Source organism: Sinocyclocheilus anshuiensis, unplaced genomic scaffold (assembly GCF_001515605.1).
Source record: "Sinocyclocheilus anshuiensis isolate Anshui unplaced genomic scaffold, SAMN03320099.WGS_v1.1 scaffold524, whole genome shotgun sequence".
In the NCBI taxonomy this organism is placed as follows: Eukaryota; Metazoa; Chordata; class Actinopteri; order Cypriniformes; family Cyprinidae; genus Sinocyclocheilus; species Sinocyclocheilus anshuiensis.
Genome location: NW_015555703.1, coordinates 565,037 through 592,500, shown reverse-complemented (window position 1 = coordinate 592,500; position 27,464 = coordinate 565,037). Strand labels below are relative to the sequence as shown.

Genomic DNA, 27,464 nt, shown 5'->3' with positions numbered 1-27,464 from the left:
CATTATATAAATTAGTAATTAAAAAAAAAAAATGGTATTTTGAAGGTTATTGTGAAGTGTTACTAAGAAAATCTAGCTATTTAATAGTGGAGGTCACTGGGTTGGCTGAGTCAAGGTGGGAATCATGAAAACATTAATTACATCATGTGTGTCCAAACATTTTCCAGTTATATCAACGAAGTATATATTTAATAAAATCAAATAATAATAAAACATTATTTGCATTCTCTCAACGCAATCCTACTTCTAACCTGCGGGGACGACTGTGGGACTCTTATTTTGAAATCCTCATGGTTTCGCTGCCATCTTGGATCCGAGTTAAATTGATCATCATTCTCTTTTGTGGCTCCTGTCAAATCGGAAGATCTGAGATCACGAACAGAGGCATCTGACTCTGTCAGACTTCGACCTAAAGAAACACAAACCCTCAAAGACCCTTAAACACCACCTGAGCGAATAACCGCACTAAAAACAAGGGTAAGCAGCTACTGAGAGTTAATTTCTGTATATGTGTCCTAAAGATAATCAACAGGAGCCAGCTAGTGTATATCGGTGTCGTCTCACGAGCTCAAAACATTGTATTTATCAAGTTAGCTGTTTGGGTAAATACGTTAGTTGAACTATTGTCACTTTTTGAGACACTCCCACTGTTATTTCATAGTGTATAAAAGACCTTCCTTCTTCAGTTTTATGTTTATCTCAGAACTTGAAATCCAGCAATTAGCACTAACTTACACGGCAGGGATGTGGCGCATTATAACGGTTGCCCTCGTCTCTGAACTAATTACTATTTTTGTTACACTTGCAATATATACGGTACACACTCGCACAGCTGGGCTTGCACTTAATAGTGTGCGTGCTCCAGAAACCATTCGGACTCTGTGATAACTCCTAGATAAGAGACTAAAGTGTTTGTATTATAACCTAAAGTGCTGATCTGTCTGCAGCTCCTTGTCCTAATGCCAGTGTGAGCTCTGAAACATAATCTTGCCTTAGTTTAGTTTTTTTTTTAGTGCCAGATCTCTAAGTAAGGTCGTCTATAGTTGATGTAATGTTGTGTTCGGGTCACATTCCTCACCTTTTGCTTCACCCTGATAAGACTGGAGGCTGTGTTTAGATGAAGGAATGTTTGGAATGATGAGCTCAGTATTAATGTACTTATTTTCTGTTATAATTAACTTTATGTTTCCGCAATCTTGACTGTATAAGCTAAAACCTAGTTTTTTTTTTTAGTACAATTTTTTTTTGTTCTTTTCATTAAGAAATGTCTTATTTGTATGGAAGCCTGTGTTGCTAATGGATAAAATAATAATAATAATTGTGACTGAAACCACAATTTAGACTTTTTTTCTTGCAATTCTGTGTCTATATCTCACAATTCCTACTTTTTTTTTTTTTTTGCAAATTTGAGAAAAAAGTTGGAATTGTGAGATATAAACTTGCAATTGAGATTTTGAAAAAGTCAGAATTGTGAGATAAAAAGTCAGAATTACCTTTTTTAATTCTAAAATTCTAAAATTTTATTCTGTGGTGGAAAAAACCCCCCACACAATTGTGAGAAAAAAACAGAGAATTTCGAAATGTAAACTCAGAGAAAAAAGTCAGAATTCTGAGTTTATATCTCGCAATTCTGACTTTTTTTTCCTCACATTTCTGAGCAATTACATTTTTGTTTTTATCTCATGGTGGTAACAGGCTTCCATATATTTCAGCCAAAAATCAGCAGAAGAAATTGTTTATATTATTTAAATAATTGAAGTAGATTTTCTACATGCATGTTGTTGGTCTTATTGTGAATACTTAATCCATGCATGTTTCTTTTTTTAAATTGACCTTGTAATTCTTAATGTCATAATTCAGTCATCTGGAAAAACTTCAGACTTCTGTCTGGTGAAGGATGATGGACTTTCCTGATCATTTAGTTTTATTTACATTTACATTTAGTCATTTAGCAGACACTTTTATCCAAAGTGACTTACAAATGAGGACAATAAAAGCAGTCAAAACTAACAAAAGAGCAACAATATATAAGTGCAAATGACAAGTCTCGGTTAGCCTAACACAGTACACGTAGCAAGGTGTATATATACACACAAACAAAGAAAAACAAGTAGATAGAATAGAAAAAATAGAAAGCTAGTTTTTGTTTTTTGTTGGTTTTTATTTAAATAAAGAATAAAAAAAAAGATAAATATAGATAAAGTAGAATTAAAATAGAATAGAAAGTGTTAGAGTTAGAGGGTCAAATAAAGGTGGAACAGATGTGTTTTTAGTCATTTCTTGAAGATGGTTAAGGACTCAGTTGCTCGGATTGATTTGGGCAGATTTATTTATTTATTTTGTATTATTTGTTTACAATTATCACGGTACGTAAGAAAATGTATGTCACTACTTCAGTTTCATTGGGACTTTAAACCTTTAAATTTTATTTGCATTTTGCCTTAATTTTAATTACAATTAAGCACATTTTCTTCACAAATTTCAAATTCTCATTACTGCAACACACAAAAATTGTCATTAATGTTATCAAGTAATGAAAACCATTCTGTCAACACAGTAATTTGTTTTTTTAATTATTATTTATAATTATATAAATAATATAATTTATAATTTATATAATTTAAATAAAAACAAACAAACATAAATTTTAAAATATTTAAATACTGAAAAATGTTACATTAAATTAAATTAAAAGCATCAGAGCAACAAATGCTGTGTTTATGTATATAATATGTTTTTTTTTTTTTCAATAATAAGAGTGTTGGTGGTGAAGGGGAATTAGGAATAATTAGGAAATTATTTACTTTTAAAATAGTCCTGTTTCCTTATGCAGAATGTAATTGCATCCCAAAATATTGCACTTGGTCATGTTCTTGGCAGGCTTCGTGAGATTCACCCAGCTTGGCCAGTGAAGATCAGAAAGACATCTGGACATTTTTCTTCAGCATAGCCGAATAGTTTGCACCACAGCCTAATCTCCTGACACAGTGATATTTAATCTTTTCTGCAACTTACAACTGTTACAAAATAATCTTTGCAGCTATTGATTTCTGTATTTTTTTTCTAACTAAATGCCTTTTAATTATGATCATCATTCCTGTTTTTTTGTAGCTTTTCACAGAGCCTGAATGGAGGCCCACGGTTCAGCCCGATTGTCCAGGAAGAGAAAGAGAGAAGGTTCAAATGGAGAGGCAGAGGAGGGCGAGAAACTGCTGAAGATAAAACGATACACAGTGGTGAGTGAGATCAAGGTGTAAGCGTGTGTACAGATGAGATATGGTATTTGAGCCCAAAGACTGTGATTCTTCTCGCCCCTCAGGGTCTGAAATACCCGGCTCCTTATGCAGATCAGCTTGAGTCAATGGAAGATAAGTCATATCAGCGCGTCACCATGGAGGAAGCTCGCAAAGGCACTCCGCGTAGGTTATTTGTCTTCTGTAGCGAATTCCTCTTGCACACCCATTCAGATATGCACGTTATGTGTTACTTTCATTCACTGAATGCATGACTGTATTTAGGTCGATTCATTGGCCTTTATATACGGTCATGGCCTGAAATAATGCATATTTGTATTGCAACATTTTTGCATTATTTCAACAGTGTATCCACACATGTATTTCAGAACAGACTGACTATTATAAATATTACAGACTGACCTTGACAGTATTATTGGCACCCTTGATTTAATCTCTTATGTTCTTTGGATCAAAGTGATTAAGTGTCTCTTATAAACATTCATGACTTTCCTTCACCTCTCTAATGGCATTTTGGCCCACTTTTCTTCTTCCATTTGTTGCTTTCAGACATGGCTATTGGTATTCAGTAGGATGCACGGCTGGACTTGTTACTTCTGAATAGTGTAGTGTTTTGTTTTCAACAATTTCAGGTTTTTGTGATACATCATTGTTATTTCCGGGGTTATTGTCCTGTTTGAAGACCTGTGGACCGTTTTCACAGACTGTAATGACACCTTTCCATTGTTATTAACATTGCAAATCTTGTTTTTTATTTTTAAGTTTTTTTTTTTTAAATGTACTGTAGATTTATAACACTATATATTGTGTTTTATTACCTTGGCAGTAATTCCAGAACAGTGGTTAACACTGGCGTGAGTCATTCTAATACAACAGCTGAGGAAGTAATGCCAATGGGGAAAAGAAAAATAGTCTTAATTCAAAGGGAAAACAAGATTATTTTTCCTGCCCAATTGGCAGAATTGTTTTCTTGTTTTAGGCAAAAGCTAATTTCTGTAAAAAAAAATTTTTTTTTTTTTTTAAATGTTACAGAAAACCAGGCTTAATATCTTAAGTCATTTTGCATTTTTGCTCAAGTAAGTGTATCTTGATTCACAAATGTTTGGATATTTGTACTAGAAAACAAGACAAAATACTAAGTAAGAAAATAATTTTTCAGTGTACTAAACGAGATACTTTTTCCTCTTTTAGAAATGCTATCATGGATTAGAAAAACCTGTTTTGTTTTATTGTTATTGAGGTAAATAAATGGGAATGCAAACATTTTATTGTAGTTTCTGTTCACCACTATTAAAGTTTACCCAACTTCTGAAAATCCCGGAAATATGAGAAGGGTCTGTTACCTTTGACTGAGACGTATATTTCTGACACTTGGTTCAACAAATTAAACCAAAGAAATGATTGATGCATCAATATTACAAATCTATTATGGTTAAATCAAAACGGCTTGATTATTGAGAGGTTGCTTGGGGATTAACATTTTTTTTTATCATTGTAGGGTGGTTGTGCACACATTTATATGCAAACACTGAATTTTCAGCATCATTACTCCAGTCTTCAGTGTCACATGATCCTTCAGAAATCATTCGAAAACAATTTATTATCAGTGTTGAAAACAGTTGTGCTGCTTCATATTTTTGTGGAAAACGTGACTTTTTTTTTTTTCAGGATTCTTGTATGAATAGAAAGTTCAAAAGAACAATATTTTTTTTGAAATGTTGTCACTTGTAATTAATTTGATTGCATCCTTGCAAAATAAAAGTATTAATAAAATTATTTCTTAATAAAAAAGTCTTACCCCAAATTTTTGAATGGTCAAATATTTACAACATTTTGTAAAATTCTAAAGAATTTTTACCTTTCATACTGACTTGAAATGTGTGTCTAAATTAAGTAGTTCCCTTGATGCCATCAAAGCTGATGTCCTTCTTCTTGTTTCTAGCTGACAGACCTGTGCGGGTGTACGCTGATGGCATCTTCGACATGTTCCACTCAGGACATGCCCGCGCTCTCATGCAGGCTAAATGCCTTTTCCCAAACACTCATCTTATTGTAGGTGGTAAGTAATCCTGAGCAGCTTCGGCACTTTAACTTTAGGGAGCACAGTGTCTGTCGAGTTATTGAACTGTTTATCATTCTGATCATTTAACACAGAGTCCATCTTAATGTCAGAGCTGTATTTAGCACCTCTCTCTCGCTCCTCTCTGCAGTGTGTAGTGATGACCTCACACACAAGTTAAAGGGCTTCACGGTCATGAACGAGGATGAACGCTATGACGCGGTTAGTCACTGTCGCTATGTGGACGAGGTGGTCCGGAATGCTCCGTGGACTCTCACGCCCGAGTTCCTCACCAAGCATCGGGTAAGACGAGAGAGAACTGAGCAGTAGTATAATACATATATTTACATATATTAGTGTTGGAGGACGAAAGTAAAATAAGAACCAAGCAGTGAGCCAATTAATTGTGTCTTTATGTAATGACAGATTGTGTTTTTTGATACCTAAGATTGACTTTGTGGCCCATGATGATATCCCATACTGCTCAGCTGACAGTGATGATGTTTACAAGCACATCAAAGAAGCAGGTGAGGACAACAGCTTCAGGTGTTTGATGCAGAAATCAATCTCTGCATCTGAAATTTCAGAGTATGAACTATAATCAATGAAGAGCTTATTATTTTAAAGGTGAGTTTCTGCGCTAATAGTGTCACCTAGTGGAGTTACAAAGATAAAGCACATTTGCAAATGCCCCTCCTATTGATTCTTCTGATTTTTTTACTGTTTTATATGGGGCTTTTACAGTAAATAGCTAGCATCTGTGGCAAAACCTGAGTTTAGCTTACCTGTCGAGAAGAAACTCTGCTAGTTCGGCATCTCGATTGAAACCCAAATTCTCCATCATATTCCCCCATCTCGTAAAAGAACCACAAATGTTTACCCTTGTTTTACCCAAGCGGCAACCTCCCGCTCTCTCTCGTGAAGCCAACACGGAAGTGACTTAAACTGTAATTCATCGACTGGCTGCTAGAGGCTGGCTCCAAAAGGGAGTCAATCCCATAGACTCCCCATGTTAAAATGCCCAACTTTACAGCAGAAAAAAACATGTTTACAGCCTGGTTCAAAAAAAGATTTTGGTCTATATAGCAAATTTTGCCCTTCATGACAACTGTGAGGGGGGTGAATTTTTTTATAACTCATCCGTTTAAATTATATTAAGCCTTAAAGTTCTGCATAATTAAGGGCGTGGCCACTTGAGTGACAGGTGGATTGCCACTGCTGTCACTGGCGTCGAGCTAGGTGGGCGTGGCTTCAGCAACCAGCTCCCACCTTTTTGCCCATTTTCGATTATCCGGGAGTGACGCGCGGTGACGCACTGCCAAGGTGGCGACGGTCACTCCGCCCACTTTGAGCTTCAAAAACGCTCTTCAGAAAACTACGGGTGACGTCACGGACACTACGTCCATGTTTTTATACAGTCTATGGTTTTACCCCGTTGTCTGTCTCTGTGTATTTTGGCTAGCATTTCTGTAAACAAATCTGAATATCTTTTCCAATGTAATACATCAGTCATGGTCCCACACTGACTAAACACCCTCTGGCTCAGCCTGCTACAGTAGCCACGCCCCCAAACTCTCGCTATTGGTTGAGCTGGAAAGAGTTTGACTGATCTGATTGGGACCACACTGAAAGTTTCCATGGTGCCTGGGAGGCTCAATATTTACATTTTTAGGGGAGATAAACCCATGAATGGCATATTTATAATAGTCCGTGAACAATAAACTGGGTTAAGAGAATGTATTTTGACAAAAAGTTGGTTGGTTAAAAAACACATGTCCTTGTTCTTAATTGGCATGCTAATCTTTACAACGGTTTCCTTTTAATTTTGGGCCTGCACAGGAATGTTTGCACCAACCCAACGCACAGAGGGCATTTCCACCTCTGACATCATTACACGCATCGTACGAGATTATGATGTGTACGTCAGACGGAATCTTCAGCGTGGCTACACCGCAAAAGAGCTAAACGTCAGCTTCATCAATGTGAGCCTTCATTCGGTTACTAGTAGAGCATGATCTCAAGATTAAGACTAGTTACCAGAAATGAGATTTTCTTAGTCAGTCATCAGTTATTGTGCATTATTACCAACACACAGGAAAAGAAGTACCACCTTCAGGAGCGTGTGGACAAGGTGAAGAAGAAGGTGAAGGACGTGGAGGAGAAGAGTAAAGAATTTGTGCAGAAGGTGGAGGAGAAGAGCATCGACCTGATCCAGAAATGGGAAGAGAAGTCCCGCGAGTTCATCGGCAACTTCCTGCAGATGTTTGGACCTGAGGGGGCATTGGTGGGTATCTCTTTACCTATAGCTCTGTCCCAAAACTTCACAGTCAGCATCATAAGAGTCGACATGAAGTGACATGAAGCACACGTGGCATGTGACCCTCAGTCGTTTCCAGACTAGTTTGATGTTAGCATGTTGAAACACTAATGATGTAGTACTTTTTTTAAGCTTGAAACTGTGTATTTTAGGTAAAATAGTCTATTTTTAATTTGAGATATACCCACAGGCAGCAGCTGTCAGGTTCTAAGCACCAATAGGTAAAATAAATAGGTGATACAGTCTAGGGGTTTAGGGGCCCTTCGCATAGAACAAATATTTTTTCTTTCCAATGCGAATACTTTTCCATAGTTTTTCTATGTAAACGCACTAGACAGACATGTATGACCATTGCGCTCATGTCTGGTGTCTTGTGCAACTTTTACACGCAGTGTAAGTTCCAAAACTGTGGACCAATCAGAAGACCCCGGAGGCGGGGAAAATGTTGCAAGCTTTTGTTTACAGTAGCAAGTTGGCATGGAAACGGTTTTATTTGACGGCAAAATGGCGGATGAGGCATTCTGCACTGTGCTTTTGTAAAACCATTCCTGAGCGCCACGTCTCACGTTTTTAGATACAAAGACGCATTCTGTGTGAACGGCCCCTTAGAACGACAAACCGGTGAATAAATGAAGACAGAAATCTCATTTTTTTTTAACGAACTACCCATTAGCCAAAGCTGTCATTCTCAACCTCTAATTCCCAAACTTTTTATTTGCAATTTATATACAGAAACTGGAAGTGACAGTATATTCAGTAAATAATTCCATGATTCCAATCACTGAATGTTCTTCACAGTTTACACTTTTTAACAATGAATTTACATAACTTGTCTCGTTTATGATAACAGACTTACTTGCCTGATTTGATTAATTTCCATGATTTTTCCAGAATTCCCGCTTTTAAAATCCCCTCATACAGTATATCCAGTTGGTCCAAAATCATGAGAAGCCTAGTTCTTGAAATTGGCAGTTGTTAAGGGAATGAATTAAAATAAGAAATACGATTTTCATATCACGTACATCTTGATTCCACTCAAGGTCTTATAATGGCTTTGTCTTCCTCTCTAACAGAAGCACATGCTGAAGGAGGGAAAAGGGCGAATGCTTCAGGCCATCAGTCCACGGCACAGTCCCAGCAGCAGTCCCACACGCGAGCGTTCCCCGTCTCCAACCTTCCGTCTGCCCTTCTTCACCAAAACCTCCCCACCCTCCTCGCCCTCGTCACATCACAGCAGCGCCCTGTCTGGCTACACCTACACCACCCGCGGACAGGCCATCAGCGAAGATGATGAGGACGACGAAGATTAGAGTGCCACAGCACACCACACATCTGTCTTCCAATACCGGCAATCCAACCTCAGAAACGAAACAATCCTTTAACGACCCATCGGTTTTGTTCTCTGTATTATGAAGGGTTAAAATTGAGTTTTTAAAGGGTTAGTTCACCCAAAAATGAAAGTTCTGTCATTAATTACTCACCCTCATGTCGTTCTAAACCCGTAAGACCTCCAGTTCATCTTCGGAACACAAATTAAGATATTTTTGATGAATTCTGAGAGCTCTCTGACCCTCCCATAGACAGCAATGTAATTACCACGATCAAGGTCCAGAAACGTAGCAAGGAAACGTAAACAGCGTATGCTATTCTGTGTCAGCTGCGTCACGCGGATACATTGTTTTCATTCAAATCAAAGCGTAAACAACGTAGAAAACGTATCCTCGTGACGCAGCTGACACAGAATAGCATATGCTGTTAACGTTCAGCGGATAGTCTCCAAAATGGCGGCAGGGTGACGCGGAGGAGACGAATTGTTGAAAAGTCGTTATTTTTGTTTTCTTTGCGTACAAAAAGTATTCTCGTAGCTTCGTAAAATTACGGTTGAACCCCTGATGTCACATGGATTATTTTACCGATCTCCTTGCTACGTTTCTGGACCTTGATCGGGTTACTTACGGGTTTAGAACGACATGAGGGTGAGTAATTAATGACAGAATTTTCATTTTTGGGTGAACTAACCCTTTAAGTCATCGTCAGCGATGGGATGCCAGTATTCAAACTTCAGCGTCTCGTCTCGAATCATGCTGGATTGGCAGGGCTTTTTTGTGTTTTAAAATGAGTGCACATGGTATTAATGCGTTTCATTTTTGTTTTAAGTTCACTTTTAATGTTCTTACCGTAATCTATAATTGTTAGACATCTCATAAGTCATGTGTCTCGTGGAATGGCCGAGATTTGATGTCTAATGTTGAGAACACTGCAAGGCACTGTAAGATAAATACAATGATCTAAATACAAGAGCTAAAAAAAGTGGAAATTATTTGCCTGTATCGCAAGGTGCATAATCAGTGTTGTCGTGGTTAATAATTCTGCAAATTAGAAAAATACGCCAATATTATACAGGCATGACTGAGTGGAAAATGATAGTTTGCCTACTTGAATTTGGTGTCATGCTTTAGTAAAGGTCAGAATTCCAAATTTGAACACTGTATTTCAAATATATATGCTTGATAACATAAAGAGTTGTTTGTTTTTACTGTAAAAATGAAAGTATATAATTTCATCACTGCACAATGCCCTGTTCATCTCTCACTGTGATGGTTTTCTTTCAAAGAGCTCTTAATAAATATATCCTAAAACGTAGGTTGAAAGGCTAGTATTCCAAGTTCAGTTTAGATCTTTGGACTCAAACTTGATAATTACATCATTAGGTTCTGCAAAATGAGTATCGCACATTTTGAAGTCAAACCAACCAACGGAGATGTCGATAATTGTTAATGAATGAAATGAAACCACTTGTGGGTTAAATACAACTTAAACTCAAGAGTCGGTGTCCAGTGTGACAGAAAATCATTTGGCCTAAAACAAAACTCAAATCTGTTGAGTTACACAAAATATCATTTTCTAATATTGTTTTAAGAGTTATGCTGTCAGTTGTTGATCCGTTGAGGGACAAAATGATGTTCTGTGGTGAATGACATCGTGAACTTGTATTTAACCCTTTGCATTCACTTTGAAGAGCCATTCACCATTTTTTATGTACATGTCAGTTTTAGACAGTATGTATTTAAATTGAGATTGTACCACCAGTGATTATGATATCTGCGTTCTGTTCTCATTTCATAATTTGATGTGAGGCAGAGGCTCAACAAACTGCTGTCCAGACTTGCACTGATGTCAGAATTCAACTATTGGTCTGCAAATAGTTGATGCTTAATTTTCATGGTAATGTCTGTGTTTTTCCAGCCTCTGACTTTTCCTTTGCACAAATTAAGGGAATCTAGGAGAGATTATTTTATTAACTTTGCCTTCCCTTGTCCTGTTAGCCTTTGACAGGATGTCAACAGAGACAGGAAGACAAATAAATAGTGTCTAATGTAAAAGATAGTGTTGTAATTTTTTTCCAGCAATTTAAATTACTACCAAGATGTAACATATTTACTTATGAAAAACGCAGCACAGTAAAAATATTTAAAAAATTGTAGTCCGTTACTGATTCCAAGTTACATGACCAAAATTTTAGTAACGTAATCCATTACGCATTTTAAGTAACATAATCAGATTACTTTTAGATTACTTTTGACGTAACACGTTCGTTCGTAAAGATACTTAAAGGTTCATGGCTTTAATGAAAAGCTACTAATAAAATCATAAAAATTTTATCAAATAGAATAACAACAATCAAAACGCTTCCTAAATGAGACGAAATATTTAATTTGTTTACCTGCATGTCATGTGACCATTAACCAACGTCAGAGAACCATGAACATGCAACTGTATTAATTATTAACATTACATTTAAATCTCAGGGGTACTTCAAGTAAATACACTAGATTAGGTGAAAGAGGTTCTGCTGGCAAAAAAGTTTGGCAATCCCTGCATTACGTGTAAATAAGAAATGAGGTGAATTTGTTTGAAGGACAAAAGCCTTCCAAAGACAGTAAAACATGGTTAAATATATCCCATAATATTCAAATAAAAATCAACGTTTTCATCAGTAGTTGATGCAATGTTGAAAAAGCACAAAATTGAAATGATTTTTGTAAATCCATTGGTCAAATGCTGAGTATTTTCTGTGTATAGCCACCTGACTACTAGTGACTGGTCTTTGCGTGAATGTTTGCAGAACTGGAAGACTTTCTGAATGTATAAGCGGTAGGCTATTTTAGAAGGGAAAATGTAAAAGATGAAAAGAAAAAAAAAATGAGGGAGAATCAATGAATTATGAATAAATTATTGCTATTGTGTGAATAATGTAATGTAATCAATAAAAAAGTAACTGTAGTCTGATTACAAGTATTTTGAAATGTAATATCTAATTACGTAATCCAGATGACGTAATTAGTTAGTACCCAGCACTGGACATGTGATATGTAAACTGAAGAAAAAGGAGTCTTCAAAAGACAAATACACACCAACACAATGTTTTTTTCTTCCCATTATATATTTATATTGAACTAAACAGTCACAGAGAGATAGCAATAAGATACTGAGAGTATGACCAATGGTAGAATAACCAACGACAAAATGGACAGTGGTCCCATAAGACTGACTACAGCGAAACAGGAAGCTGGGCTTTGACTGACTGACAGACACACACTGCACTGCCCTCCACTGGAACTGTTCATTACAGCACTCGTACAAACTACAGTTAACTACATGTCACATTTTGCATATTTTTGTAATTAGCCTTTTTAATTCATCCACAAATCTTGAGGAGAAGGAAGGAGGGAAACATAGTACATTTATAGGAGAGTAAGAGCTGGTCCCTCTGCTCAGCGGCTCACTAGCAGCGCGTCTCGTAGATTCCGCTGCGTCCGATGTATCGCACCCATTTAATCACATCGTGGTCACTATAGTTGAGTTTCGACTCGAATACCTTCAGGTAACGCACCTTCAGCCCCGAGGGAGCAAACGGAACCTGAGTCAGAGGAAGACAACGGAGGAAATACATCAGAAATGTGTGCCAGGAAAAGGGTACTAATTGTTGACAAGTGGATAGGTCAGACAAACTATTATTTTACGTAAAATATAAGACAATAATAATATAAATATTATGCTGTCAAACGATTAATCGCGATTAATCGCATCCAAAATAAACGTTTTTGTTTGCATAATATATGCGTGTATGCGGTGTTTATTTATTATGCATATATAAATACAAACACATGCATGTATATATTAAATGTTTATATATTAAATATATTTATAATATAAAATATAAATGTATATACATGCAAATATTTTCAAAATATATACTGTATGTGTGTGTATTTATATATACATAAATATACACAGTACACATACATATATTATGTGAACAAAAACTTTTATTTTGGATGTGATTAATCGTTTGACAGCACTAATAAATATATGAAAAGGTAATTAGTTTTAATCTAACATTTGTATAAATCTCCCCTAAAAATGCAACTGATAATAAAAATCAACATTCATGTTAGCTTATTGAGAAAAAAAAAAGATTCAAGCTAACATTCTTTTATTCATTAGAAATAAGTAGGTAAATAGATCATTTTAGTTGATTTTTTTTTTTTTACAAATATTTATATTTACTGCTAAATTAAGTCACACAAATCAAGGTTGAGGCAAATCAACTGTTTTTTAGTTAAAAAAAGAAGCACCACAAACCTCATAGAAATATTAAAATATCAATTAATTCAACCCTGATAGTCAATTTATTGAGGAAAAAAAGCACATGTTAGTAATAGTTTTCTGATCATTTTTTTATCAATACTTTATTTATTGCTAAATTAAAATCGCACAAATCAAGGTTTCAAACTATACAAAGATGTCCAAGTTTCTCATAAATCTCATTATAAAAAAAAAATTCAAATATAAATTAATTTAACCTTGTTACTCAGCTTTTGGACAAAAAAGACCAAGTTTTTTTTAATGCGAAATATGAGTTTGTAAATAGATTTTTCTTTAGTTTTAATGTCCATACTGACTGCTACATTAAGTCACAAAAATCAGGGTTTTAAAGTGTATTCAAACATGGCCAAATTTAACTTCAAAGTAAAGAAATAAACAGAAAATAAAATGGCTAACATAATATTTACTTTGATATCCTAAGGTGGACGAACAACATTTCCTGAAGGTTAAGCACCTCCTTTCACTGACCATTTGTTGAGAAAAAAAACAAAAAACCTTACTGTGTGTACCATTTATGTATAAAGTAAGTGGCATTTAACAATGTGGGCCTGGTCAAAAACACTCACCTCAAAGTTCATGGAAATGGGTGGACGGGCCCACTTCTTCTTATCATTAGTGGGCAGCAGCTCGATCTCAGCACTGATCTGAGACTCCTTCATTCCTGCCATGCGTTTGATCCTGAGCAGAAAGACCGACAGGGTGACATGAGTATAATCACACAAGCACCAAACACAAGAGAAATGTCAAGATGTCGGTGGCACTTACTTCCACACGATGGCATTCTCACTGGCCTTGTATTTGGCTTTCCCTTTCATACAGATCACCTGCACTCCACTAGTGTTCAGAGGTGTAGGAATACGCACCTGTCCAAAACATTCACCTCGTATATCATCTGACAAACTCTTTCACAAACAAACTGCATGTGATGTTAAGTCTATATATTCTCTTTTAACTGACCTCTATTTTCTGTGCCAGGAGCGAGGGCTTGAAATTAGATTTGATGACAACTTTGACCTCCAGCTTTGTGCGGCCAACCTCTCGAACCAGCGGAATGACCCGGAAGGGCAGAATTATGTCCTTAGTGGTGCGATACCTGCACACGCAGATCGAAAACGAGTTACGACAGAGTCAGACTCTGGAGTGTGAAGACAGACGGATGCTGAACTGACCTCATGAGCTCATACTCCCCATCAGGAGGGATGAAACTGATGCTGCGCTCCGAGTCGAACTTGCTGAGACGCACACACTGATGGAAAGTGCAGTCGTCGATGGCTATGGACTGTTTCCCACTGTTAAAAATGATAGAGAAACGAAGATGATGAGAGCTTGATATTTGAATCCAACGTTTCTAAGACATTTGGCATAATTAGCAAATACTAGAATAAACTGTACTTACAAATGAAATTGTCAACAACAAAATACAATATCAGAAATCAAATCAAATTAAGTAAAATCACAAGTTTTCAAAATTACCGCTAAAATGTCATACTTCTAAAAACTAGGGATGCATTGATCAATCTCATTTACAGATATGAAACCTACGCTACTATTCAAAAGTTTGAGTCGGTAAATTTGACATTTTAAAAGAAATTAATACTTTTATTCAGCAAGGATGCATTCAATTTATCAAAAGTGACAGTAAAGACATTTATAATATTTCAAATAAATGCTCTTACTTTGTTTATTATTACGGTTTTCCACAAAAACAACAAACATAATAATAAATGTTTCTTGAGCAGCAAATCAGCATATTCAAATTATTTCTGAAGGATCATGTGACACTGAAGACTGGAGTAATGATGCTGAAAATTCAGCTTTGATCACAGGAATAAATTACATTTTAAAATGCATTACAAAAGAAAAGTTATTTTGCATTGTTATAATATTTTACAATATTACTATATGTATCAAATAAATGCAGCCTTGGCGAGAATAAGAAAAAATCTTACCGACCCCAAACCTTTGAATGGTAGTGTACAATGCTGTTTAAAAAATTGTTTAGAATGAAATCTTTCATTTCAGAAATCAGTTGTCAAAACAATTAAGTATATTAATGTTCTTCTGTAATCTGGCATTGAAAAAGAGTAGCGAGATGGAATTGGGAAGAAAAAAAAAGCCCTGAATTTATAATGATACACTAATTTGAAAAATGCTAATATTGGTTAATGTATATAATGTATAGATATTACTACATGAAAATAGTAATAAAAGACACTCATATGTTGTATAGTTTAACATCACAACTAACATAAAACTGAACACAGAAATATAAAAATACAATACCTTCCCCCTAACTCACTGTGGTAGCACAGAGAAAAAGAGACGCAACAAAAACAGACAGCTTCAAAACTCAAACTAAACCACACGCTTTACAATCAAACATTTCTTTTGCAATTCTGGATCGAGAAACACAAAATCCAGACAAACAGAATTTTCAAAGCAAATAAGAGAGGAGACAGACAAGCAAAAACTCTGCATAAACATGAGGCACTTTGAAACCTTTTCCCAGGATCGTCAGTAGTTCCTCCTTTCCCCTGTTTGTCAATGACGATTTTGTCATTCATGCCAAACTTGCATTCAGGCATTCCACTCAGATAGCTCTTCATCACCACACGACCGGAGACGTGAGCGCTCAGGACCTGACCTGTCGGGATGACACGCAGCAGCATGTGAATGGTCTGGCTCGAATAACTACAGGCACACACTCAGCATGAGATCTCAGGGAATGCGGCCTCACCCTGTGGAGACATGAGCAGGTTGACGCTCTCCAGCACATCCAGGAAGAGCTCATTACGGCGGTACTTGATGCCTTCACGACGCCAACCGATTTGCCCGGTCACCTGGCTGGTGATCTGAGACTGCTCCTCCTTAGTCTGAGGACAATGATGGACCACCAAAGATTTAGAAAGGTCCTAGACCACTTTGAAGTGTGGTAGAAATGTCCAAATACTTTGGGAACACTAGTATAACAGTGTAACCCGAGAAGGTTACTTCTTAAAATGAAATACATTTACACATACCTGATGCTGCAGTCAGACACGTCCAGAAAAACAAGGAAAAAAAGAGAAATGTTTTATATTAGAATGTGCACAGACAACATGGGCAGAGCTCCAAAAAAAAATGTAAAATTAAAAATGAAAGAAAAGAAAAATGCGGACCCAGTTTTCTGTAATATTTGATTGCAAAAATTATGGCTGTCAACTTTCTAATCATGTCAGCAAAATTTCTTTTGTAAAGAACTTATAATTGTATAAAATCAAAACATTTGTGCGTGAATTTTTTATTTTTTTTACACACAGAGTTATAGAGAACACAGAGTTTAGATATAAAAATGAAATATTACAATGTTTAAATGTTCATTTTAGAAATTTAAAATGTGCTGATAAAAAAATATTTACGTGGAAAAGAAATACAATTTTATATATCATTTTATATTATATATAATAAAATGTTTAAATGTTAAATTTTTTAATGTTTTTGATAAAAAAGCATGTGTGAAAAATTAAAAAATATATAATTTTCAAAATTTACATACAATATTTAAATGTTCATTTTAAAAATGTAAAAAACAAAATGTAATTTATAATTTTAAATGTAATTTTCTGTGTGTTTGTGCTAGGGACAGTGAAAATATTGGAAAGGCAAGTATCTAAACTACTGGCCTGACTTTCAGGATGTCAACAAAAAGAGGTTCCCCAATGTAATTCTGGTGTCACATTAGTGTTTTAAAAATAAAAATAATAAGTATTTTATTAGAAGTAGTCTTTTTAGCACACTCTGCTGGTGCTTACATAATACTACAATAATACAATACAATTTAAGTCTTAAAACGTTTTTTTTTTTTTGGACTCAAAAAAATATAAACAGGAAAAAAATGGGACAAAAGGCATATAAAATGAGAATTTGTATTTTTTTTTTTACCTGGCCTTTGATGCCCTGCTGGGTAATAAAAGTCTTCAGTGCTCCGGTCTCTGAGTTCTGCGGGTATCCAAAGTCCAGGATCTCTGCAATCACACACACAAAGAAATAAATGAATCATTATTCTGGAATGAGACACTTGACACTTCAAGGACTGTTTTAAGCAGATTTTGTTAACATGTTTCATATGTTTAGGTAACCGTTTATTTTTTCAGCTGTTAGACAAGGTTTCCGGGCCAGCTCATGGTTTAAGACGCACCTTACCACTAACAGCGCATGACTGCCAGGAAAGCATGCCATTTAGAGGAGGGTGAGTTTGTTAACACGGGCACATGGAGGATCAGATAGAACCGAGGGAGAACAGTGTCAGCAAATGCTTTGCATGTTTCTGAACCAGTCTTACCATCCAGCAGCTCGTAGATCAGCACAAAGTTGTTCTTGATATTCTCCTCGCTGATCTTCCCAAAGTAGGCGCTCATGACGTCACACATCTTGTAGAGGAACTCGAACACCATAGCGGCGTTTACATTCTGCTTGGTGACAGCAGCCAGCCAGATGTTGGAGCGTTTGATGTGGAAGAAGCTGGTGCGGGCGATGTTTGTGACGGGGGAGCGCACCTGCTGACGGGCGTGGATCACGTTCACGCGGAACGCATCCACAGCATTGCGTCTGTGGAGGAGATTTTGAACATCAGGTCAAGGTTGAGATAATGGAGTTGGGCAGGAAGAGTGAGCACATGGTCACCATCTGCCAGTAAACCCTGTCAGACAAACATTCCTTCTGTCTGCGAACAAAGCATTAAAAGGATGTTCCCTGCTGACCCAAACCTTCATGAACCTCAAGATAAGTAACAAGCTCCTGTAGACAAAAGAGCTCTTGCCTGTCTAAAACAAAGACAACTTCTTATGAAGAGATTCTTATACAAAGAGAGTCCAATAAAAGTTCTTCTTTTAAAAATATTTTTTGGCAGATATTCTTACTCCATCCAGGTTAATCTGCTGCAACTGCGATCCAATAATCATCAAGGCCAAAATTAGCAAAGTTTATTAAAGAAAGTTTTAAGACAAGCATTTAATTAAAAAAAAGTGCATAATGTCAAAATATCCAAGATACACAAAACTCACTAAAAATGTGTCATCTCATGCCTGAGTGCAATCAAAAGGGAAAGGGCATCATGGTAATTTCAGTCTGCTGCTGATGTACTTGCATATCTTCACAATATTTGATTGACTGAAGTATGTCAGGTGACATGCTTGCAGTAGAGCTGGGCAATATGAATATTTACACTACATTCAAAATGCTATAGATGATACAAATTTAACAAAAATGTGTTATTCTTGTAGTGTTTTACATCCTTTACCATTTGTCCTACATTTTTCTAAAAACCATGTTATTAGGACAGTTTTGTGCCCATTACAAAAGATCACAACTCCCCCGTAGTGTCACAAATCCTGAGAATATTGTTTGAGAATATCAGTATTGTTGAGAGGTTTAATTCATTTATACAAACCAGTTCTTCTATAGTTGATTTGAGCCAAACACTGATTTAAAGGGCCTTCACTCAAAACTGTACGTGGAAGTCTATGCATGTTATTTTTTGGTAACAATGGTTTAAAGACTGTGACATTGTTTTACTTTTTTTGTTGGCCCCTGAGAGTTATACATTTATGAATCTAAGCATGCTTCCTGAAGGCCTGTTCACACCAGGACGAATATCGCGCGCGATTATCACTGACGTTTAATGCCTCGTGACTAAACAAAAGGCGCCAATGTGAGTGTGCACACCGACGAGGAAAACGCTTCTATTCTAACGACTCTATAAAGCACCATTTTTTAAAAACCGCCTCGGGCTCGTTTTTTTGGTTTGACGCGCCGCGTTAAAAACTGGCCAACCAATGAGATTGGCGCTTTTGTTCACGTGCCTGGAGCTGCTGAAGTTACAGTAAAACATGACTTGGTGGCGGTCAAGCACAAAACGGTCTTGCTGAGCACACATTGATACCTAATGACGAAGAGGAAGTAAGTAGACGAAGAAGATGCATCGAGGCAAGATAAATGTAGAGCTGCTGGTCTCATTGGTGTCTGAACACAAATGGCTTTATGACAAATGTGACAGCAACTACAAAAATCTCAATAAGAGGGAGTTGTTATGGAGAGGAATTGCAGATCAAATAGGATTCGATGTGTACCGGGGTATTTCTGTTTTTCACACTGCGCCATCTAATGTCAGGGAGTGAATTTGCATTCACTCGGCTCATCGCCAGCGAAAATCACTTGGGTATGAACACAAAAGACGCGTCGAAAAACGTCGGCGATAAGCGCGCGCGATAATCGTCCCGGTGTGTACGAGGCTTTAGAATGACTTGTTCTCCATATGTAAAAAGTTTTGAAGAGTTTTGATAATGCACTTTAAAGATATAAGAAAATTACTGTTATCTTTTTTATGATTACTTTAATAAATCGGCATGGTAACACCATTGAAGATATCTAAAATCTGTTTGCAATTTAGTATCTTGGCATCATGTTGACAAAGTTTGGTGTGAATTGCATGATTCTCCTAGGAGTATGCATTAATTCACAACCTGATTTTTCAAAAAATCCACATTCAAATCAAAATAGCCATCTTCCTGCTGGTCGTAGCTAATGACTGTAAATTAGAAAGTTGTCCGGCTTGATGAGAACAATATATGTACCGAGTTTGGTGTCTGTAGCTAAAACTAACCCCCCAACTTTTGTCAAAAGGTGGCGCTATAGAGCGCCTGCTCCACGCCCATTTATGAGCTTTTGCCAGTGTCTAACTCTCATTAATACTGATGTGTCGAGTTTCATGAAATTCTGAGCATGTTAAGTGCCTCTAAAACACCAGAAAAGAATTTAAAGTTTGATGCATTGCCATGGCAACAGTATTTAAGATATCAAGAATATCTTCACAGTTTTACATCGGCCATGTTTTGACATTATTCTGATGAAGTTTGAAACAAATCAGTTAAAAATAAGAGGCTGATTTCCAAGCATTTTAAAAATGACACTTTCCGCTACCAGTTGGTGGTGCTATGACTGAGAATCAAAATAGTCACATCTATGTGATCGGCATCATACAAACTGCTGAAGTTTGATCAAAATCAGACAAAGTATGCTGAAGTTATAACACTTCCTGTTTCCATTTTTTTTGCCATAGATTTGTTGCCCTGCCACGGCCAAGCCGTTCGACATATCAAAAATTCCTTCGGAATTTAGCATCCCCAATGTCTTGAGATCACATTGACTGAGTTTGGTGCCGATCGGATGAAAAACCTAGGAGTATCGCAAATTCCACAGCATGTGTTTTTCACAAAACCCAGAATAGCTGACTTCTTGTAGGGCGAAGCTAATGACATGCAGTGTGAAATTTGTTGGGGATGATGAGATCTATGTGTGTGAATTTTGATGACTGTAGGTCAAAGCACAGTGTGTGCTACAGAGCTCCTCGAAATTGGCCCTATAAAGCAGTGTGCCACGGACCAGATGCCGCAGATTCCAATGTGTATGCCAAGTTTCTAGAGTTTTTGAGCATGTTAGGGGCCCCAAAAGCCCCCGAAACCTTGAAATTAATTAATAGTAATAATAATAATAATAATCCATAGAAAAAAAAAACCTAATAATGACTATCATACATTTTTACCATGATTTACAGAAAAAAATAATTTTGTGTAATAATAGTTGTATACCAAAAAATCTTGTCAGTCATACTCAGAACCAGAATCATAAGATTACAATAAAAGACCATTTAAGGATTACAGTGCAGCAACAATATATTAATTCATTACAATTTGTCAGCTAAAAGTTTTTAATAATTTAAAATATAATAAAATTTAGTATGACCATATATTCTTTTATATATTTTAATAAGTCAGAATCAGTATGTTGTTTAATTTTTACATTAATATATCTGTTACACTAATTGACTCAAGTTATTTTATTTTAATTTGAGGTGTACACCAAAATGGGACGTCTTGTATGTATGTATGTATATATTTATTTAATTATATATATATATATATATACAGTATATATATATAGAGAGAGAGGCTGTATTTTAATGTTTTAACTGTTTGTTATTTGCCCGTATTGCAAAAAATACATGTACAAAAAATTTAGATTGTATTATTAAAAGGCTAAATATACGGATATATTTTTGGCTATATTGCCCAACCCTAGATTGGGGGTGACTGGTGACATGCGTCAGAGTGATTGGTTGGTTGTTTGCTGGGGTCTAAAAACATGCTTTCGGGTCATTGGTTGTAGTGGGATTGCTTACCTAGTGCTACAGTAGCCACAATGAACATGGAGAAAAACAGTACAAAGGACAAAGAGCATGAGGGAATAATGACAAGGAAAAAGGAGAAAGACAAACATTGGCTTCATGTCTAAATGGACAACAGTAACGGAAACACACCAATGAAATCTTTATGAGAACAAAAACTTGATCTGGGGTTATATGGAGGGAAAAAAACAATACTTCCCCATTTATGGTTACAAAAAATGAAATTTAGCTCATTGTGGTAATGGAATGGAGCAATGCTTCCTGCTTTCTAACATCCTATCACCTTTCCTCTTCCCTAACAGGATAACCCTAATGATATGGAGTTTAAACCCTGCTGAGCTTGCACATTAACAATAAAGCCAGTCTATTTGCCCCAAAATGTATTCTAATATTTCTAATAGCAAAAATAAATACATTTAGACTTTGCCAGTGCTAAAGTCAGTGGGTAGTTGCATTGGTAGGATGTCACTAAAGCCAAGTTCACACTACGCGACTTTAAATGTTGGCAGATCTCTGTGCTGTTCAGACTACATGACTTGCTGTCTGTCTTGAAGTCGTTGTGGTGTTCACACTACGTAAATGATCCACAACAGGGGGTCACACACTACGCGAGCTCACAACAACTCTGTCACCCAACGACTCTATATGGTCCCCAAACCACATTTTGTCACAAAAACACATGCGAGAAGTGGAACGGGAAATGACGAGAGACAACACGTGAAACAGGAGTTGTTTATTTGAAAATTGAAAATGGTTTGCACAACGATCTGTTCTGGAAAATTTCACTCCATTTCTCGTGTCCAGACTTTTCTTAAAGCCATGTTGCTGCTGCTGCTGCTGCTTTTCTTCTGCTGACCTCAACCCATGCCTTGCTCTCTCTCATTGGCTGTAGCTCGTCGCAACACCTGACAAAACAGGATGACGAGTCGGCCGACCGGTCCAGATATTTGGCATGCTAGATATTCATTTGGCATCGGCGATCACAGCCCAACCTGTCAGCGAGCTCATTGACTTGCAAATCGGGCTTAAAATCCTGTAGTGTGTGAACTTGGCTTAAGGTGTTCTGAGCAGCTTTTAGTGGTTGTTGTGTGTTTTGGTGCCGTTTACCATCCCGTCTGGAGATGAACTGAAATCAACTCACATTTTCTCTAACATAGTCTATCTTGTCCTTGAGATCAGAAGCCGTTTTAAGAGCATTGATGAACTCACTCACCCTATATCATCGCGGTAGACGCGGGAGATGAGCACCTCCCCTTTATGGTTGTAGATGAACAGTCCTCCAATCATGGTGGCTGCCCCTCAGACCTCACATTCCATGGTGGGCCCTCACTCCTATAATTCACAGGACAATGAAAACGAATATGACGCTCACTGGCTGATAGAGGAGCCCTGTAGGACCCAGATAAGATTTGAGAGGCATTCAGCCCTACAAGTGAGACTAGATAAACTCTCAACAGTTTGACATTCTGTGACAAACCATATAATGTAGTTTAGGAGACAAAAACTCTACGTTGACTACAAAATAAATGAATTCACCCATATTAAAAGCACATAATATCTTGAACCTAAAAAGAGTATATCTGTTGGTGCATGGCTAGACAGACAAATGGCATAGTCTTCAACTACAAAACGCCGTGATGTCGTCAAAAAAGCGCAATTATGTAAATAAATATTTGCACTGACACCTAATGATGTTAGTATTCACTCAACGCACAGGCGCTGAACAGGAAGTGTTCGTCCAGTGAGGTTTAAGCGCATAATTAGCACAAGATGTCTGCCATCTGAAAGACATGTTCATTAAACGAGCGTACTTTTAAACCGCTAGCCGCACAAGCGTCCTCTTGTAACTGATATTAATTATTAAAATAGACGAAGTCATTAATAGTAAGCAAGCTCGTGAACTGCTCTATTGCTTCCCTCGAGACCTGTGTGTGTGTGGCGATGATGAAAACCATTTTTCCCGGTCGAAATTCAAACCATTTCTGTCCTCGCGTAATCTTATTTTAAAAATGTGCTCATACCTACTTAGTGTCCGCACGAATAGGCGCGGAATGGACCGTTCCCTCTCCGTGGTATTTTTCGGGATCTGAAGGATTAGCGGGACACTAGCAGCAGCGGTCCTTCCCTCGGCCAGGAAGTCAGCTGACAGAGTTCACAGTGCGCATGCGTGTTACGAGCGGCAACGCAACTGAAGATTTTGCATATTGGTTTGTTTAAGCATAAAGATGATTTATTTATTATCGCATAAATAGTTATACTGCATTCTATTCTATTTAGTTATTTTCTGTATTTTTGCTAAATAATAGCGCAGGTCATTAATATTATTAACGTTAAGTGACGTTGCATAGTAAGCCCCTTGAAGCGCCCAATAACGTACCTAATTAATATTCATGAGCCAAGTCTTCACCACTTTGGTGTGATGTGGATGAATGAATGCTCTCAATGTCAGGGAACAGGTCATGGACCAACACAATTCTAGACTTTATATGTATAGAGTAGAGCAGAATAAAAAAAAATATATACAATTTATTAAAAATCACCACATGCAGTAGCGCACATGATATAAGAGTGTTTGCCTGAGTCAGTTAGAATCAATGGTCACGCACTGCAAATGTGGATGAGTTCTTTGTAACATTTGTATCATTATTGCTGAAAGTAATATTTGTATTCATTATATAAACAGGCCAGGAGATCATATGCACGCCTCTGTTTTCTTCGTTTAGTAATTGCTTCCTATGTGCATTCCATCTGCTTTTTTAAATGTTGTACTCTGTAAAAAAAGTTACTTCAAAATAAAATATTTGATAATCTGCTGCAAGAAGGTAATATATATGCCATAAATATTAGTATTCTGGTAAACACAAAGTCAAAGCACCAGCTGTTCATGCAGCGAGTAGGTTGATGCTGCTGGGACACAATTAACAAAGACTTTCTTGTCTTAAATCAAAGGATTCTGCTCACTAAATTTTGTATCAGCCTACGCACATTTGTTTCATTCCTGCTGAACGAAGAAAGATCCTTTTTGTTTATATAATCTCATCAGTTCAATAAAGAATGGGCATATGTAGCTAGTAAACTAATAACGCTTTACTCTTCTGTTGAGAACATGGTTGCTGATTTAAAAAAAAAAAAGATTAAAATCAGATAAAAATGTAAAGTGTATATGACGTCACCGACAGTGACGTCAGGGATGCGTCGCAGGCTGGAGAGAGCGAGCGCGCATTCACAGACTCGCATCAGCATCACAAGATGGGCAACGTTCAAGTGAGTAAAACAAGTGCAGTTTGTTTCTTTTTCTCACTTTTCTCAGTTTATTTATTTCACTACATATAACAGTATGGGCTGTTATTAGTTTGTTTTACAGATGCAGCAAATAAATAGACTAAATTAAAAATACTTGCACGCAAACGAGTTTCTCGCTTGACATTTTGATGTTTAATTTGAATGTTTTAACATTTTTCGTACTCGTTTATTATTAAAATTTCAAAACGAAATATTTTTGAAATATTTAGTCATTTTTTTTCCTTATACACATTTTATATTTACTATTATTTCTTGTATTTTACTGTGATTTGAGCAGTGTTATACTCTCTTAGAGGAAGAGGAATGTTTATAAAAGAATAACTGTTTCTGTTATCAATAAGTGCACATTGTTATTATGGCAGTGGGCGAGGCAGAGGACGGCTTCCGCTATTCCTGTCCCTGCCCAGAGATGCCATGACTCAGCTGTGTGTGTTAGATACAGAGCCCCTCCTCCCCCTACAGACTCTGCTGCAGTGATCTCATGCACAAACCCTTCAAAAACATGCTGATGGACTCACCCATCACGTCTTTTGATAACATAACGAGGAATGAATTGCTTAGCCTATTTCAAAATCTCTTGATGTAAATGTAATTTAAAACTGCAGTAGTTTAATTGCTTACACAACCTTCATTTCAGCCCACAATAACTCCTTATGAGGACTTTGATGTGATGGCAGACATCAAGGCAATCCGTAAGGCCAGCAAAGGAATGGGTAGGTTGAATAAAAGTAATCACTTATTGGAAAACACTGACATGGGTGATTGTTTTTTTAACTTGCAATATGATGATATATTATAGCACTTTTGAAGTCTGCATGAAACAGAATTCGTGACCAGCTTTACTTCAGTATTCCGATGGATTTCAAAGTGATACTGAATGAGAAAAAAAGAAATTGTAATACCTCCTCACTATTTCCAGTTCACAGCAGACTGGCGATTAGAGAGGACTGGTTAAAAGATGTTCTGCCCAAACGGTCAAACTGACGTCATCAGAGAAGGAAAGTCAATCTATAGGGGATGCACGTTTTCTGATCTTGATTAAAGACTGCAAAGACAATTTTTTCCTTCTGTGGATTAACTTGCACAGATGAATTGTTCACCACAAGACTAGTAATCTGCGTTTACAAAGTAAATAAGGTCAATTTTGATTTTGTGCGGACTTTAAAGGAAAAGGTCACCCAAAAATCTAAATTTGCTGAACATTTCGTCACGCTCAAGATGTAGAGGAGTTTGTTTCTTCAGTGTAGCATTACATCACTTGCTCACCAATGGATGCTCTGCAGTGAATGGGTGCCGTCAGAATGAGAGTCCAAATAGCTGATAAAAACATCACAATAATCCAAACAATGAAGCAAAAAGCTGTGTGTTTGTTATAAACAAAGATGTTTTTAAGTGTTGTTTCTGGCTAAAATACGAGTCCTATATCCATAAAATTGCTCTCTCCAGTGAAAAAGTCATCTTGTCTGAATCAGGAGAGAAATATGCACGGATCAAGCACACTTTATAATTGAAAAAAGTCCAAAACAGTTATTAACAAATATGTGGGTGGATTTTGATGTGAGAGGACAACAGAGGATTGATTTTTTCACTGGAGGAAGCACTATTATGGATTAAGGATCCATATTTTGGCCAGAAGTGACAATTTAAAGTTAAAACATCTTAATGATATTACAAACACACAGCTTTTCACTTTACAGAGGATCTGCAGAGGATCCACAGGTGAACAAATGATGTAATGCTAAATTTCTGCAAATATGTTCCCATGAAGAAACAAATTCATTTACAGGATAGTCTGGGGGTGAGTACATTTTCAGCAAATTTTCATTTTTGGTTGAACTGTTCCTCCCTTAAGGAGGTTTTTGATCTTAAACGGTGAGTTGTGAGGCCGGTATAGTCTGCTGGAGGAATGACTGACATTATGAGGTATGAGCTCATGTCCTGTCGCTCACAGGGACAGACGAGGACACCATCATTTCCATTCTAGCAAACCGCTCTGCAGCCCAGCGGGTGGAGATTAAACAAGCCTACTTTGAAAAATATGACGATGTGAGTCTAAAATGTCAGCTCATTGACAAATGCATGTTCATACTTAATCAATGAAAAATATGGCTTATAAGAGCAAACACTCTATTCTCATGTATGACAAAAGCCATAGACTAATGGTTTCTTATTTTCCTCTCCACCACGTCACATTATATTGATTTAGACTGCATTAACTGGTGTAAAGTTTCTGCCATTGTGCTTTTACCCTTTTAATAATTGTGCAGAGCTCAAGGAAAACTAGAAAGTTTTGTACTGAACCTTTAAAGGGGTCATATGATGCAATTTCAATTTTTCCTTTCTCTTTGGAGTGTTACAAGCTCTTGGTGCATAAAGAAGATCTGTAAAGTTGCAAAGACTAAAGTCTCAAATAGAAATATTCTTTATAGAGTCAGCCACGCCTACCTAAAATGGCTCGTTCTAACACGCCCCCACATATCTACGTCACGATGTGGGAAGATTTGCATAACGCCGCCCAAATGTTCACGCAAAGAAAGAAGGCGTAACTTTTATTCTCGCTGTAGTTTTGTTGTTGCCGCCGCCATGTCGTGAAGGCACTGTGTGCTTCATTGTGAAAGCGAAACTACTTTGTTTGGCCTT

General features: G+C 36.8%; 3 protein-coding genes across 8 annotated transcripts in view; 2 read left to right on the top strand and 1 right to left on the bottom strand.

Moving 5' to 3' along the window:
- The first annotated feature begins 307 nt into the window (after window positions 1-307).
- Window positions 308-9,123, top strand: LOC107671662 (choline-phosphate cytidylyltransferase A-like). 2 transcript variants are annotated; one of them, XM_016464568.1, is made up of 9 exons: window positions 308-477; window positions 3,122-3,236; window positions 3,320-3,419; window positions 5,197-5,313; window positions 5,465-5,616; window positions 5,762-5,840; window positions 7,153-7,295; window positions 7,409-7,597; window positions 8,704-9,123. In XM_016464568.1, the coding sequence occupies exons 2-9, from the start codon at window positions 3,129-3,131 to the stop codon at window positions 8,938-8,940; spliced, it is 1,125 nt and encodes a 374-aa protein (XP_016320054.1). In that variant the 5' UTR covers window positions 308-477; window positions 3,122-3,128; the 3' UTR covers window positions 8,941-9,123. The 2 variants fall into 2 exon arrangements, with proteins under 2 accessions (XP_016320054.1, XP_016320053.1); XM_016464567.1 differs by having other exon boundaries at window positions 3,112-3,236.
- A 2,932-nt stretch (window positions 9,124-12,055) lies between these two features.
- LOC107671693 (AP-2 complex subunit mu-A-like) lies at window positions 12,056-23,682 on the bottom strand. 4 transcript variants are annotated; one of them, XM_016464608.1, is made up of 14 exons: window positions 23,543-23,682; window positions 22,735-22,853; window positions 17,622-17,887; window positions 17,222-17,304; window positions 16,321-16,326; window positions 16,038-16,173; window positions 15,800-15,944; window positions 15,584-15,598; window positions 14,470-14,589; window positions 14,258-14,393; window positions 14,066-14,163; window positions 13,867-13,978; window positions 12,405-12,551; window positions 12,056-12,360 (listed from the first exon to the last, which is right to left on the bottom strand). In XM_016464608.1, the coding sequence occupies exons 2-13, from the start codon at window positions 22,806-22,808 to the stop codon at window positions 12,417-12,419; spliced, it is 1,326 nt and encodes a 441-aa protein (XP_016320094.1). In that variant the 5' UTR covers window positions 22,809-22,853; window positions 23,543-23,682; the 3' UTR covers window positions 12,056-12,360; window positions 12,405-12,416. The 4 variants fall into 4 exon arrangements, with proteins under 4 accessions (XP_016320094.1, XP_016320093.1, XP_016320095.1 ...); XM_016464607.1 differs by having other exon boundaries at window positions 12,056-12,551; XM_016464609.1 differs by having other exon boundaries at window positions 12,056-12,551; window positions 23,547-23,682.
- A 1,043-nt stretch (window positions 23,683-24,725) lies between these two features.
- The window catches only part of LOC107671694 (annexin A13-like), a 6,589-nt gene continuing 3,850 nt past the window's right edge, over window positions 24,726-27,464 (top strand). For both annotated transcript variants that reach the window (XM_016464615.1, XM_016464614.1), the window contains exons 1-3: window positions 24,726-24,785; window positions 25,462-25,537; window positions 26,776-26,870. In XM_016464615.1, coding sequence (XP_016320101.1) covers window positions 24,771-24,785; window positions 25,462-25,537; window positions 26,776-26,870 — 186 coding nt within the window. In that variant the 5' untranslated portion in view covers window positions 24,726-24,770. The remainder of the gene's footprint in view (window positions 24,786-25,461; window positions 25,538-26,775; window positions 26,871-27,464) is intronic.

Bases quoted from the DNA above. Each gene is read 5' to 3' on its own strand.
- LOC107671662 (XM_016464568.1), top strand. From the start codon at position 3,129: ATGGAGGCCCACGGTTCAGCCCGATTGTCCAGGAAGAGAAAGAGAGAA. The intron at 3,237-3,319 runs GTGAGTGAGATC...CTCGCCCCTCAG, and splicing joins AGATAAAACGATACACAGTG to GGTCTGAAATACCCGGCTCC. The intron at 3,420-5,196 runs GTAGGTTATTTG...TCTTGTTTCTAG, and splicing joins AGCTCGCAAAGGCACTCCGC to CTGACAGACCTGTGCGGGTG.
- LOC107671693 (XM_016464607.1), bottom strand. From the start codon at position 22,808: ATGATTGGAGGACTGTTCATCTACAACCATAAAGGGGAGGTGCTCATC. The intron at 17,305-17,621 runs GTAAGACTGGTT...GTGTGATTGCAG, and splicing joins GATCTACGAGCTGCTGGATG to AGATCCTGGACTTTGGATAC. The intron at 14,164-14,257 runs GTCAGTTAAAAG...TGTTTTGGACAG, and splicing joins TCCTGGCACAGAAAATAGAG to GTGCGTATTCCTACACCTCT.